General features: G+C 37.0%; 1 protein-coding gene across 8 annotated transcripts in view; it reads left to right on the top strand.

Moving 5' to 3' along the window:
* Positions 1-12999, top strand: part of lmo7b (LIM domain 7b) — a 38471-nt gene that overhangs the window by 12053 nt on the left and 13419 nt on the right. For 6 of the 8 annotated variants that reach the window (XM_042716480.1, XM_042716478.1, XM_042716476.1 and 3 more), the window contains exons 10-16: positions 3653-3682; positions 4189-4396; positions 5864-6012; positions 8192-8612; positions 9996-10253; positions 10581-10695; positions 12623-12784. In XM_042716480.1, coding sequence (XP_042572414.1) covers positions 3653-3682; positions 4189-4396; positions 5864-6012; positions 8192-8612; positions 9996-10253; positions 10581-10695; positions 12623-12784 — 1343 coding nt within the window. Of the gene's footprint in view, positions 1-877; positions 1184-1633; positions 1940-3652; positions 3683-4188; positions 4397-5863; positions 6013-8191; positions 8613-9995; positions 10254-10580; positions 10696-12622; positions 12785-12999 lie in introns of all 8 variants that reach the window. The other 2 variants (XM_042716481.1, XM_042716475.1) reach the window with 2 other exon arrangements.

Raw genomic sequence — 12999 nt, 5'->3', positions numbered from 1 at the left:
ATACTCTCTCTTCTGGCTCACTATGCTTCAGAAACTGACTCCGCATACAAATGTTGGATGACAATCTTTGCTAAGCTTATAACAGATATACAGCAGGGTGTCAATGGGTTTTGAATTTTAAAATGTTTTAAATTCACTTACTAAAATTTCCAAAAAGGCCGTAAAGATGTAAAATGTAGTTTAAAATGATCTTGAATATTGTTTTTGTAATTTGTTTTCATGCTCACAGAAGTCTTCACATGGCATTTTACGTAGGTACATTTTTCAGTGTATAATGTTTCTATATAAAAATGTGTAAAATATTAAGTAAAATACGCTATAATAAATTACATTAAAACACAATAACATCAATTTTACTTTATTTTTAATTAATTGTTATTATTTTCATTAAACATTTAATCTACATTATTTGCATTTGTATCAGGAATTAAAAAAAGCCTTTTAATGAGAAGATAAATATATTTTTACTTATTTTTTTTTATTTATTTTAATCTAAAGTTTATTTTTATTACTAATAATAATTTTAACAATATATTGTCTAGCCCTATTCACCATGTGTAGTTCAGCTGATCACTTTGTGACATTCAAGGAAAACTTGACCTATTAAAACCTCCTTTTTTTATTAAAAGATCTTGAATTTCATTCCATTAAACATGTATATATTTAACGTCATGCATATATCCTGCTTGAGTTTTGAGATCATTCAGGTTTGCTGTAATAGCTTAAAAGTTAATTAAAATTAAAATGATTAATATTGTCCATATAAAATGGTTTTGTTTTTGATCGTTTCTTATGTAACACGGTTGGCTATAACAAATATATTGTGCGTGTTATTGGAGGTGGTTTTCTTAGTCTGTCCACCATCTTTTGGCTGTAGTGAAAGTGGGAGGGGCTTATGCCACAACCTCCCTCCTGCTTCTGCCTTCCTCCAATGGGCAAGCAGTTACCAGAGTGACAGTGACTCTGATGCGGATCGCCCTGAACCAGACATTGTGCAGGACGACCTAGCGAGTCGCAGATTTCGCCCTGTAACCTCCATGGCCCCTGTGAACTTTGCGATCCCTTCAAAGCCTCTAGGACCCATGGTGGCCTCTATGGTGACCCCAAGTGCTAGGAAGTCATGGCTCACCTTGTCAGATGCCTCACGGCTGGCCGCAGTGCCACCCCAGAGATCAAACCAGAGGTCAGAGTTTAGAGAGTGTTTCAAATATAGACTCTGTCTACCGTGGTGCCCTAATATTTGTGCTTATGTTCATCCAACTGGTCCTCCTAACTACTTTTTGTTCATCTGCTGATTGTAACTAAATAAGCTTATTAATTGAGAAGACATGGTTAGTTTTTCCTAAACTGGTGTTCTGCTGTAGTGGAGCTCATTTGGAAGAATTGCTTGGCGTGATCCTTCAATTTCAAGGTTCATCTTGGCACTGTGTGGATCTTCACTAATTTGCTGTCCATTGATTCATCTCATTACTAGAACTGCTTGTGGTTTGATGTTGCTGTGTGTTCCACTAACTAGCTTTAAAAAAAAAAAGAAAAAAAAGCGGTTAACAGTTTTGCATGCATGTTCGTGCATGTGCCTCTTGGAGACGTTTTTGCACTCGTCTCATACGGATGACTCTGTCTTGGGAAGCAGCGTATCATCCATTCCCTCAATAAATGGACGAGCAGACTTTGAAACAGCCACTTTGGAGGAAGAGTTTCTTCAGCGAGCCCTAAACAATGGCACGAGTGACTCTGATGAGGACCGAGGAAATGCCGATCCAGTGCTGGATGACCTTTACGCCCGTCGGGTGCTCGTATCGGAGCATCAAACCTCCATCAATGCCGATTCAGATAAGTTCCTGCCCAAATATTGGACACCTGAGGAAGCTCTACATGTGAAAAAGATCAGGCTAGGGTCCCAGCGCCGACCATGGTATAAGAAGATGCAGGGCTTCAGGTTTGTGTCATAAGGAGAAAGAAGATCTTTTTTTAGAGCCAGTTGGAAATCTGTTAGAGAATCCCATTTTTACCACCAGTTCAAAGTAAAACTATCATAGAAGTGAAATGAAATCTATAAATTGTCATAATTGCTATTATCGAACTTCTTCTATGCTTGTTTTCTTCAAAAAATGTCCATATTCCTAACCCCCATAGAGCCACTGAATCAAAATTGCAACCCCTGTAAAAATATTGAAATGTAATAAAAATAAAAGTACACAAAAGCAATTTGCATTATGAAATGTATCCCTGACTGTTTTGGATCAGGTTTATCAAATAATAATAAAATAAATCAGTTTAATTGTTTTATTATTTAAATTTAAATGGCTTTCTTAAGGGGGTTAAGTATATTAATTATCAGTAGTACATACTTATGTGACTCCCTGTACTTGGTCTTTATTTTTCATCTGTTTAAAATGGTCTTTTCCCTTTTCCTCTGCTATTGCTTTCTCCTTTTTCTCTGTCTCCCTGTCTCTCCTTCCTGTAGCCGAAAGATGTCTGGTTCCTCTGAGGACGACTCTGATTTTGACATCACTCCTTGGCTAGCTGCACCTGCTCCAAACTTTTCACCTGATTCCAAATCCCCCCACACCCTTTGAGACATTCTTTCTTTTTTATTTTCTTGTGCTGTAGTGCATTGGATAATTAACTCAAGCCATACAGTATATATTCGGAGAAGAATATTGTATGCTAATAAAATGCATATGTGCGGAATGTTTGTATGAAAATGTATAAAATACTTGGTGAATAATCAGCGTTATCTTTTAGCTTTACTTAATTTGCTAAAACATTGATTTGCAATATTGATGCAGCAAAGTTTTAGCAGGTAAAAACAATTTATATGGCAGATACTATGTATGTTTGCACCAAAACTTTGCTTCCTTTTTAATGGAGCTTAATTTAGATCTAATGTAGCAGTTGTGGCCATCTTGAGATTGTAACAAATTCTTAATTTGGTTACATCCATCTAATCTCTGAGCATAATTACAGTGTTTCCCTTCACCAGACTGTTTTGGAAAGCTGAACTTAAACTCCCTGGTACAAGACTAAAAAAAAAGTCTATATAGTACATTTACATACAATAACTGTGAGAACAGCCACTAAGAATGCATTTGCACAGTAATTTCTGTAAAATTCAAGCAAAATGAAAGCTAGAAAATTTGTTTTGCAGTGAGATTAACTAAAAATCTCCAATAATTAAAGAAATCTTGAGAGTTACTTGAGCTGATTTAGTGTTACAGATAATTTTAATAGTTTTGCTACACAGATGTTATTATATAATGTAATGAATTCTGTGTGTATGCAGTCATTACAACTGGAGCTCTGTTGTTCATATGCTGTAATGTTTGCGTCTGTCTGACATGTCACAGTCTGAAGTTAAACAACTTGCACTGAAATGTCAAATTAACTTATTTGGGCCAATAAAAATACCAGCTCAGTTGCACATAGATTTTGTGAATAATTTATTTTTATTTATTTATTTTCTTATTTTGTGTGTGTGTCCCATGATAGGTAGTAAGTCATGCAGGTTTTGAAAATCATGAGGGTGGGTGAATGAATTTATTTGTGGGTGCACTCTTCTTTTTAACTGATACTCCATTGGGAGAAACGAAAAATATATCCATTTACTATAAAGACAGTTTCACAATCAAATATTTTCATGATTTCCCAGATTTCCCATGAGACACTCTCGGTACACAGGGTGAGTTCTGCCATTTTTGACGTTGCTTCAGTGTCACCTTGCAAGAACAAACTCCTGATTGCTTTTGCATTTGTGGCTCCATTACGCAGGCTGCTTTTTTTTCTGTAGGAATGTGTGCATTTTGAAGGACTTGTCCCTCAAGTAAATTATAGAATCAATCATCACACAGCGTTTTAAAAATTGCTAAATGCTAAATAGCAGTGCCTTGCATTCTGTCTCTCTTGCATCGTTAAATTATTTTACATCATAAGCTTTAATGCTTACGCTTATTTGTGTTGTATTGTAATATTATACTATTATTTTTCCATCATTGTGTGGAGTTTTTGCTGGTTTATCTCTCTATTTAGTTTTTGATGCTAATGTCTTTAACACAGCTTTTACGGGGTACAGTTCAAGTCTTAACCTCTAGATGTCAGTATAACAATTATTTGTGCGTAAAAGCCAACATTCCAAACTTCTGGTTTAATTAGGTTTTTTAAATGACCATGTCCATTTCCACTCAACAGAAGCAAATCTATGGGTGACATCACACTGGAACCCATTCCACAGGAGTCTGACAACTGCTCCAGCTTTGACCAGCTGGGGTCACGGCATAGTCACCAGAGGTCTGTTGGAGAGGTGACCCTTGACCCCTCAGCCATACGGAGAGTTCAGCAGGAGCAGTTACAGAGCATCCGGGACAGAATAAAGGAAAGTGAAGCCAAGTGGCATGATGTAAGTGATGCTTATTTGCATAACATTTTTTACATCATGGTTGTGGAACTACTGAACACACAGATTTTAATAATGCAATAAATGTTGACAGGGATAGTTCACCCAAAAAGGCAGTAGTCATCATTTACTGAGCCTCATGTTGTTTTAAACCCGTATGTGTTTTTTTCACATATGGGTTTTTCACATAAAGGATGATATTTTAAGAATTGTATTAACAAAATATATATTGTATGCTGTTAGTATATTTTTTCAGAAAACAGTATATTTCTCAAAATATCATATTCTGTGTTCCACCGAAGAAAGTCAGTCAAACAGGTTAATGACTATATATATATATATCAAAGTTTAGAAAGAAATCTGCTTCATTGAAGGTTCATAGAATCATGTAACCTTCATTATCTATAATGGAAGATGTTTGAAACAACTAGAACTCTTACTACAGCTGGCCTCCTGGCCAAAACCTAGTCCAGAGCATTCAGAAGCTCGGACTGGGCAGAATGTTCATCTTCCAACAGAACAATGATCCTAAACTAAACACAGAGTGGGTTGTTTATAGATATGTGTGTGTATGTTGTTTGGTGGAGCAGCAACATGGTGTTGTTGAAAATAATATATTTTTTGTGGAGAATGATGATGTTGTTCTGCCTTCATCCAACCTGACAGAGCATGAGAGGTGAACAGGTGACGAGAAGAATGGAAGATAATTGCCAAATGTTGATGTGTGAAGGTTGTTGAGTTGTGAAGAGATGAGGAGATTTTTGGAGGCTGTCAAGGTGCTTCAGCTAAGTAATAAGTTAAGGGTTTGAATACTTATGCAATGTACTTATTTGATTTTTTGTAATTTTTCATAAATTTACAAAGTTGTGACAGTTCTGTTTTTGCTTTGCAATTATGGTGTATGGAGTGTAGATTGATGTGTAAAAAAAATAATAATAAAAAAAAGTAATTTAAAGCAGTTTAACACAAGGCTGCAACATAAAATGTGAAATAAATGAAGGGGTATGAATACTTTCACAAGGCACTGTATATGTACAGTATGCATGTATGTGAGTATATGTATATAATTAATACATTTTTTATATAAATTATATATAAAAAGGGGAGGGGGTGAGCTGAGTGTTTACTTTGGTTGTTTTCGGAGCCTAGGTTTGTTACAGAGGAAAATGTTATTCCTAAGGACATCCGATTCTGGCAACATTTTCTGTGTTTTACTCGATTAAAATGTTGCCTAAAGCATCTTTAAGTTTCTTCTGAATGATGCTATGTCTGAGTTGGCACTGTGGGGGTCCTCAGTGAGCCAAATATAAAACAGTAATGTTTAGTTTTGGGCTGGCCTTGGAGAAGACTCTTTTGGCCCTTTTTTTTTAAGATCATTCACACATCGCATAGATGTTATTGTCAGACAGATTGTTTTTCTTTCCCGGTATTTCTTCATTTATCACTCAATTTTCACCTCTGTCATTGCAGGATCTGAACAGGTGGAAGAGCCGGCGGCGTAGTGCAAACTCTGACCTCCACAAGAAGCGTGAGGAGAGAGAGCAGACTGAACTTCTGACCAGTGGGGGAGGGGCCAGTGCCATCAGCACTGCACAGCTCACCGAGGTGCCAGAGGAGAGGTAATATACACTGTCATTTTTTTACTCACACAGAATTACATTTTCTTTTTGTCTTAATACATTTTTTAAAAAAAATAGTCAAACCATAAATGAAAATTCTGTTATTTATTTACCCTCATATTATTTTCAGCCCAAATGACTGACAAAGTAGGGAATTTAGCAGGATGTCTGAGCTTCTGTTTTTTAATGTAATAATAGTGAATGGAAACCATGGGCTGTCAAGCTCCAAAGAGAAGGAAAAAAAAAATATTCAGCAATTGGGGCTTTTGAAAGTAAATTACTTTTAAATTTAAATTTATATAAAACAGTCTTGCATCCGATTTAAACACAGACAGGGCTTTCCTCATTGGATTTATAAACTTTCCACACAGACAGGGCTTTCCTGATAACTTTCCGCGATGCTGCCATCTTTATTTCACTAACCTACTGCATATATAATATAGTAGTTTTGATGACCACTCTCGGAGAGTTTAGCATGGTAATATACATGCAGTGGTGTAGTCTATGTGATACGCAGGTATATGCCGTATGCCCACTTAAAAAAAGCGTGCGAATATGTAACGACATCATTTTGTGTCACACGTTCATTCATAAATTCCCCCTGTTTGTGTTGCGAAGCACAGAATTTTTTGTATAATCACGCTGTTTCTTTTGATGACTATTGCTATTGTGCAACTCTTGCACAGCATTGAGTGTGCAAGCTTGAAATTAACTAATGTGAATCACTAAAGGAGATATGAAATGATTACACTTTTTCAGTGTTTTCATAAGCCTGCCCCTGAAGCTGCTGCTGTTTCAGGTGACACTGCAGACAGATGACAGGAACGTTAACATTATAGAAACGACAGAAAACTAAAATAGTTTCAAACAAACTCACAACTGAGCCGCTGCACATCTCCATTCAAACATGTTTTGTTTATGAATAAATCTGCTTTATTAAATGAATTTAGTGAGTCAATTCAATTACCCATTCATAAAGACAGTCACTTGCTTTGTTCCTGAATGAATCAGTTATTTGAATGATTCAGTGATAAAATCAGTAACTTGCTGCCACCTATTGGCAGTTTTAGTTTAATTTTTAAAGTATCATTTCAGTTATTTAAATCATTGAATATTTCTATACTCAAAATTTTATATTTAAACATTATTCCCAACATGAATTTATTAACTTAATTGCACTCATGCCACCTCTGAGCCTCATTAAATGTCTGTAAATACATACAAGCCACTTTTGTGTTCTTCTGTGCCACATCTGTAGTGCAAATGAATTTTGTTAATACTGATTGTATTTGATCGGTAACTTATTATTCTTATTCCATTGTTTTAATTAGAAATTTTGAAAAAGATTATACAAATACACTTTTGAATTTGACATAAAAGATAACATACTTTGAATAAAGTTAGAAAAAAATGCCCCATCACTTTAAGGAGTCCAATATTACTTTGTAATGGGAAGGCTAATTTTTGTTATCGTTAAGAAGGTGCTCCGGATTTTTTTTTTCTGTGCTCCTAATTTTTATTTTATTTTTAATTAGCAGCACATGTGCTCCTAAAAATAAAAGTAAGCGTACAGCCCTGTTAAGTGAGTGTGGTGGTGCTTATTAGGTGCTGCTCTGGGACGGGCGAGTATGAGGCTGGGAGGAAAAATCACAGTATACTCACTACAAAAAACTAGACTACACCACTGTATGGTAGTTATATTAATAGTAGTAAAAAGTGCTGCTGCACACATACCATCCATGAAATCACCCCGTAACAGATCTATACAGGTGGAGCTGGGGAAGGTAGAGGGTTTCAGAAGTGCACTTCAACTGCTACAGCAAGCACTAGCCAAGGATTTGAATGTTGAGAAGAAGGTACATTGGCTGTTGATGTGGAAAGAAACCAATCAGCTGTGCCATGTGAATGATGATGTAATTATATTATTTATATTAGAATAACAAATTGAATGTTATTCTAAAGTGTTACCACTTGGTGTTCACTCGTGGATAATAGAGACATTTGATAGTAACACCTGTCCTCCAAGCCCGCTCCACCCCTCGCCCCCCTTCCCACCCTTTAGTGCACAGGTGACCGCTAACAGCCATGTGCTTTCCAGTAGAGTCCTGCCCCATCCTTAAACTCCTGCCCTGGGATCAGATCAGCCGTTCACTCCGGTTGCCGGTTCACTCTCTTCCAGCTCCAACATGCCTGGACCCTTGAGTGATGCGGGCTCCAGTGTCAGCAGTACTGGGTGGTCCACCACCTGGGCTTCACCCCTCATGAACGGGACATCTTCTGCTCTGACCAGAGGCACTGATGCAGAGACGACTGACTCAGCTGGTGAATTCTTCACCCCTCCATCAGCTGTTGTCTCTGAACAGAGTTCACTGACCTGCCTGGCTACCATGGATCCAGAACCGTACGAGCAGCAGGGTCCAGACTTCAGCTGCCGTGCGAGCCTCCTGGAGAGCTTTTATGCAGGTGGAGCACGCATATCTGCCACTCTACCCAGAGGTTTCAGAAGGTCAGAAGGTTCCTCGCGCCTCTCCACGGGCGTCACGCCACGTCCATTTGGAGCCAAACCCTCAAAAGTGTCTTCATTGCCCAGAGTATATTCAGTAAGTGCCCATTATTAGCCTTGTATGTGTTTTATTCATAAAAAAAAAAATAAGATTAAAAAGTCTTCTTGTGAGTCTGGTTTCTCACAGTGAAGGGTTTTGATTCTAAATAATGGGATTTTTGCTATCTGTGTCCATTTCACATGTTGTTTAGTATCTCATTGTAGACAATCACGCAATTTAAAAGTGTATTTTTCTTTTTTCTGATGGTTATGGTTATGGCACTATTTTGCATGGTCTGATTGGTTAGTGTTGGGACCGTATGCATCTCTAGACCGAATCAAACTAAAGTGAAAGTGCACAGTGATACCTGGAACGGATGCGTTGGTCATTAGTAGAGCTAAAGAAATTCTCAAATTTATTTTTTTAATGATATTTATTCTTGATAATTATATATTTGCTTTAAAATGGCTTACATACGGTACGTTCAATTAGAAGAAATATCACCCATATAGCAATTATACTGTAGCTATTTGTCTTATTTTAAATGATTGAAACCGTTTAAGCTAAATCAAGGAAATGAATCCAGTCTGTCTTTTTTTTTATTTTAATATTTTTTTATTGAAGTGTTGCTTAGAGACATCTAACATTTTTATCTTATCTCTCCCATACTCACCAGTCATGAGACAGGAAAGGATTGCTGTACTAGAAATGCTCTTAAGGAAATGTAATGGTCAGTTAAATAGGTGCATTGAAATTATTGTGCTATTCATAATATGGCTTAATTTCATCAGTAATTATTGTATATATAATGACAATATTACCCATCATTTACTTTCAGTGGCACTTACAGTATACTTTTCAGCCCAAAGTCTTACTGTACAGTAACTGTTAGTTTCTAAATAGTACCTAAATGGTTGATAAACACACCTGTTAAAGGAGTGGGGGATGAGGAAGAGTGGAAGTTTGTTCAGTGTTCCGTGTGTGAAGTTTAATATTACTCCTCATTACCTGATCATCTAGCGGATGGCTTATTAATAATGGATAAAGCCACTACTACTGCTCTGCACTCCGGGTGCTTCATGAAATCCAAGCTGTGACTTTGTTGTCTGTGTATGTGTGTGTGCTCTTTTCCATGACGAGCCTCTCACCCGTGCATGGTCACACGCAGTCTTTGGTCACCGTATCTCGAACAAAAGCAATAATGTATTCTCTGTATCAGTAATTTATTTGAAGACATGAAATATATTATAAAATAATATAACACAAAATAAAATAAATAGGGTCAAATCCCACTGAGATATATTTATATATATATTTTTTCAGTGCTCACATTAAACACATAGTCCTAAATTGGTACTGTAGAGTTCATTAGAATGGTCTTTCTTTGTGGTTGTAGAAGGAAGTAACCACTTTATTTGTTTTTATCTTGGGTTTCTACAGATGGACGACTCCCATAAAAGCCTGATCAGAGACCATTCTATCATCCCCTCTTTGCTTAGTGGTCAAGGAAAGGTCACAGCCTCTGCTGACACGGGCCACTTTCGTTCAAGCACTCATCCAATCAAGAAGGACGAAGAGGAGAGAAGAGATGGAAGGTTGTCAGCGCCTCCAGTTAACTTGTTTGTTACTAAAGTGACTATGGCCGCCTCCAATGTACAAACATCTCCTCCTGTTGTCTCTGAAACCAGGGATATTACGGTAGGCTGCTTGACAATCTGAATCGAGTTAATCAAATCATGATCTCCAGGATATCCTTAACCTACCTAGAACACTCAGTGGATGAAAGCAGTTTTATATTATTATGAAATAATAATAGAGTATGCACTGTAAATATACATATATACAATTACTTAATGTTAAAATGAGTTCTCATAGAAAAATAGTTTTAGTTGTGTTTGTGTTATACTGACTGGAGCAGATTTCTTGAAGATGGTGTCATGGGATCCTCAGGTGTCACATTCTCTACCTGTATCTCTCTCTCTCTCTCTCTCTCTCTCTCTCTCTCTCTCTCTCTCTCTCTCTCAGGTTGGTCAAAGTGAAATGCGAGTCTGTTTGAATCAGAAGCCACACAGTGGGAGAGACTTTGGATTCAAGGCTCACTGGGACTCAACTGGTGCTTGTGTGAAATCTGTTCAACCCGGTAAGACTTATAATTTAAAATGGTTCCAGGCAAACTGTTTAGCTAGAATTGATATGTTGAAAAATAATATATGGTTATAAATATGGTTGTTTTAACCATACAGAATATCAGTTTAGAGAAATAGGGTGTTGTGCGTTTATGGATGAATGAAGATGTGGAGATGAGATCTGTGTATTTAGCATTTCTTTGAGTAAAAATGAAAAAAGAAAAAAAAAAGCTTAATAGCCTAAAAGTTTTCTCAATTTGTGACTTGGCGACATGATGAATGGTTTTTTTTTTGTTTGTTTGTTTGTTTTTTGCATATTTATTTGTTTCTTTCATTTTGGATTACGCAACGAAGGAGTGTTTTTGCAGTTTTATTGCCATGTATGCTTCTGTTCAGCCACTCTGTGTCATTCTCAGGATTCTGGAGTGAGATTGAGATGAATGATTTATGGAGAACAGTGAAGGTGTTTCTTACTGTGCATTAGTCTGATTGGTTAAACTGAAGAAGTCCTGTAGGGAGTCTGGTCCTGAGCTTAGGATATATCCTCATGAATGAGAGGAGCTTGAGCATTCAACTGTGACCGGTGCGCTTAAAAAAGCAGGTCAGGGCAGCCATGCATGCAGGAAATATAACGTAAAGGCCATCTACTGTATATTATATTAGCTTTCATCTGTTTCATTGCACAGAAGAGACTGAGAGCGTTTGGTTCTGACACTTGGGATCCTTTTAATCAGCCGTATCGTGTGGCGTTATGAGACAGGCTGAGGTGTAGAAGGCACAGGTTGATCTCCTTCCCCAGAATTCCATTAAACACACTAACCTACATGTAGAGCCTCATCAATGATGTATGAACCTGTTCTGTTGTTTTCAGTTCCATTTAGTGCTGTCAGTCAGGTAATATATTATGAATTTTTTTTTGAAGTTAATGTATTTTGATCTTTTTTTACAGAAGGAAAACCTGAATGAAATAATGAAATATCTTTCCCTACACTTTCTTTATGAACTTGCATGTGCTGTGATAGCGTAAATGTAATTATTTATTATTAATGTAAAATTAATTTTGAAAAAATAAAATTGTAAATGTTACAAATGGTATTACCCTAACTGGCAGCCCTAATTCTATTCTAGAGCCAATTGTTTGATTAGATTACCACTTATTGGTATAAAAGTGTGTTGATTTTATTAACGTCTCCAAGATGCTTCAAGAAACCTACTTGCAAAGCTACAGTGCTGTTAAAAGTTAAGGCACTTGTGTAAAAATGCTGTAAAATGAGGATGGTGTCAAAAAATAACTTCATAAATAGATTTTCTTTATCAATTAACTTCTATTTATAACTAAATTAAATCAACATTTGATGTGACCATCCTTTGCGTTAACAGCAGCGTTTGCCCTCGGTGCACATGTGCATAGTTTTTCAGGTAGTTAGGTCTCTTGAAGCATCTTGGAGACGTTGCCACAGTTCTTCTGGATTGAGTCTGTCTCAGTTTGTTCTGTTTCTTCATGTCATTCCAGACAGACTGGAGGATGATGAGATCAGAACTCTGTGTAGAGCAAATGGCTGTTGTCAGAAAAATCTCTCACTGGATTATTACAATTAATGGCAAAATTAATGTTTGGAAATGTAAACTGATATTTCCTACTGACACGCTACAGCAACATATAGAAATACTGACTCGATCTGGTGAAAATACTAGTGTTCAAATAATTTTGCACACCACTGTACAGATATACTGTACACTTTTTGACCATCCTGTTTACACTTCACCAGATTGTTTCACATGCCAATGGATGAAAACCCAGGAGAACAAGATTTGTATTCAATACAAATCTAAAATATCCTGTTGTTCCAGATCTAGAAGTAAACCTGATTATGTACTCTCACAGTTTGACTTGAAGGCACAGCCTTGTCTTGCTTCATCTTCTTACTCTGCATCACACAGGCGGCCCAGCAGAGTCGTGTGGTCTGCTGATGGGTGATGAGATTGTGGCACTGGGTGGATGCAGGGTGGCTGAAATGAATTATGAGCAGTTTAAGGGCACCATGAACACAGCACAGCAAAAGGGCACTTTACTGATGGACATCCGACGACACGGCCAGAACGGTGAGGATGTGGAACCTGTCTGTGAGAATGAAGCTCTGTTAAAGGAATACTCCACTCAATTTGCTTTAACTTTACTCACTCTTGGGTCATCAAAATGTATCTTGAGTTGAGTCTGAACAGATCTGAGGAAATTCACATTACATCACTTGCTCGCCAACAGATCCTCTGCAGTGAATCGGTGCCGTCAGTCCAAACAGCTGTTAAAAACAATCTGA

The sequence above is a fragment of the Cyprinus carpio genome, chromosome B1 (genome assembly GCF_018340385.1).
Source record: "Cyprinus carpio isolate SPL01 chromosome B1, ASM1834038v1, whole genome shotgun sequence".
In the NCBI taxonomy this organism is placed as follows: domain Eukaryota; kingdom Metazoa; phylum Chordata; class Actinopteri; order Cypriniformes; family Cyprinidae; genus Cyprinus; species Cyprinus carpio.
The sequence above is the reverse complement of the archived record's forward strand: the minus strand, read 5'-3'. Positions and strand labels throughout refer to the sequence as shown.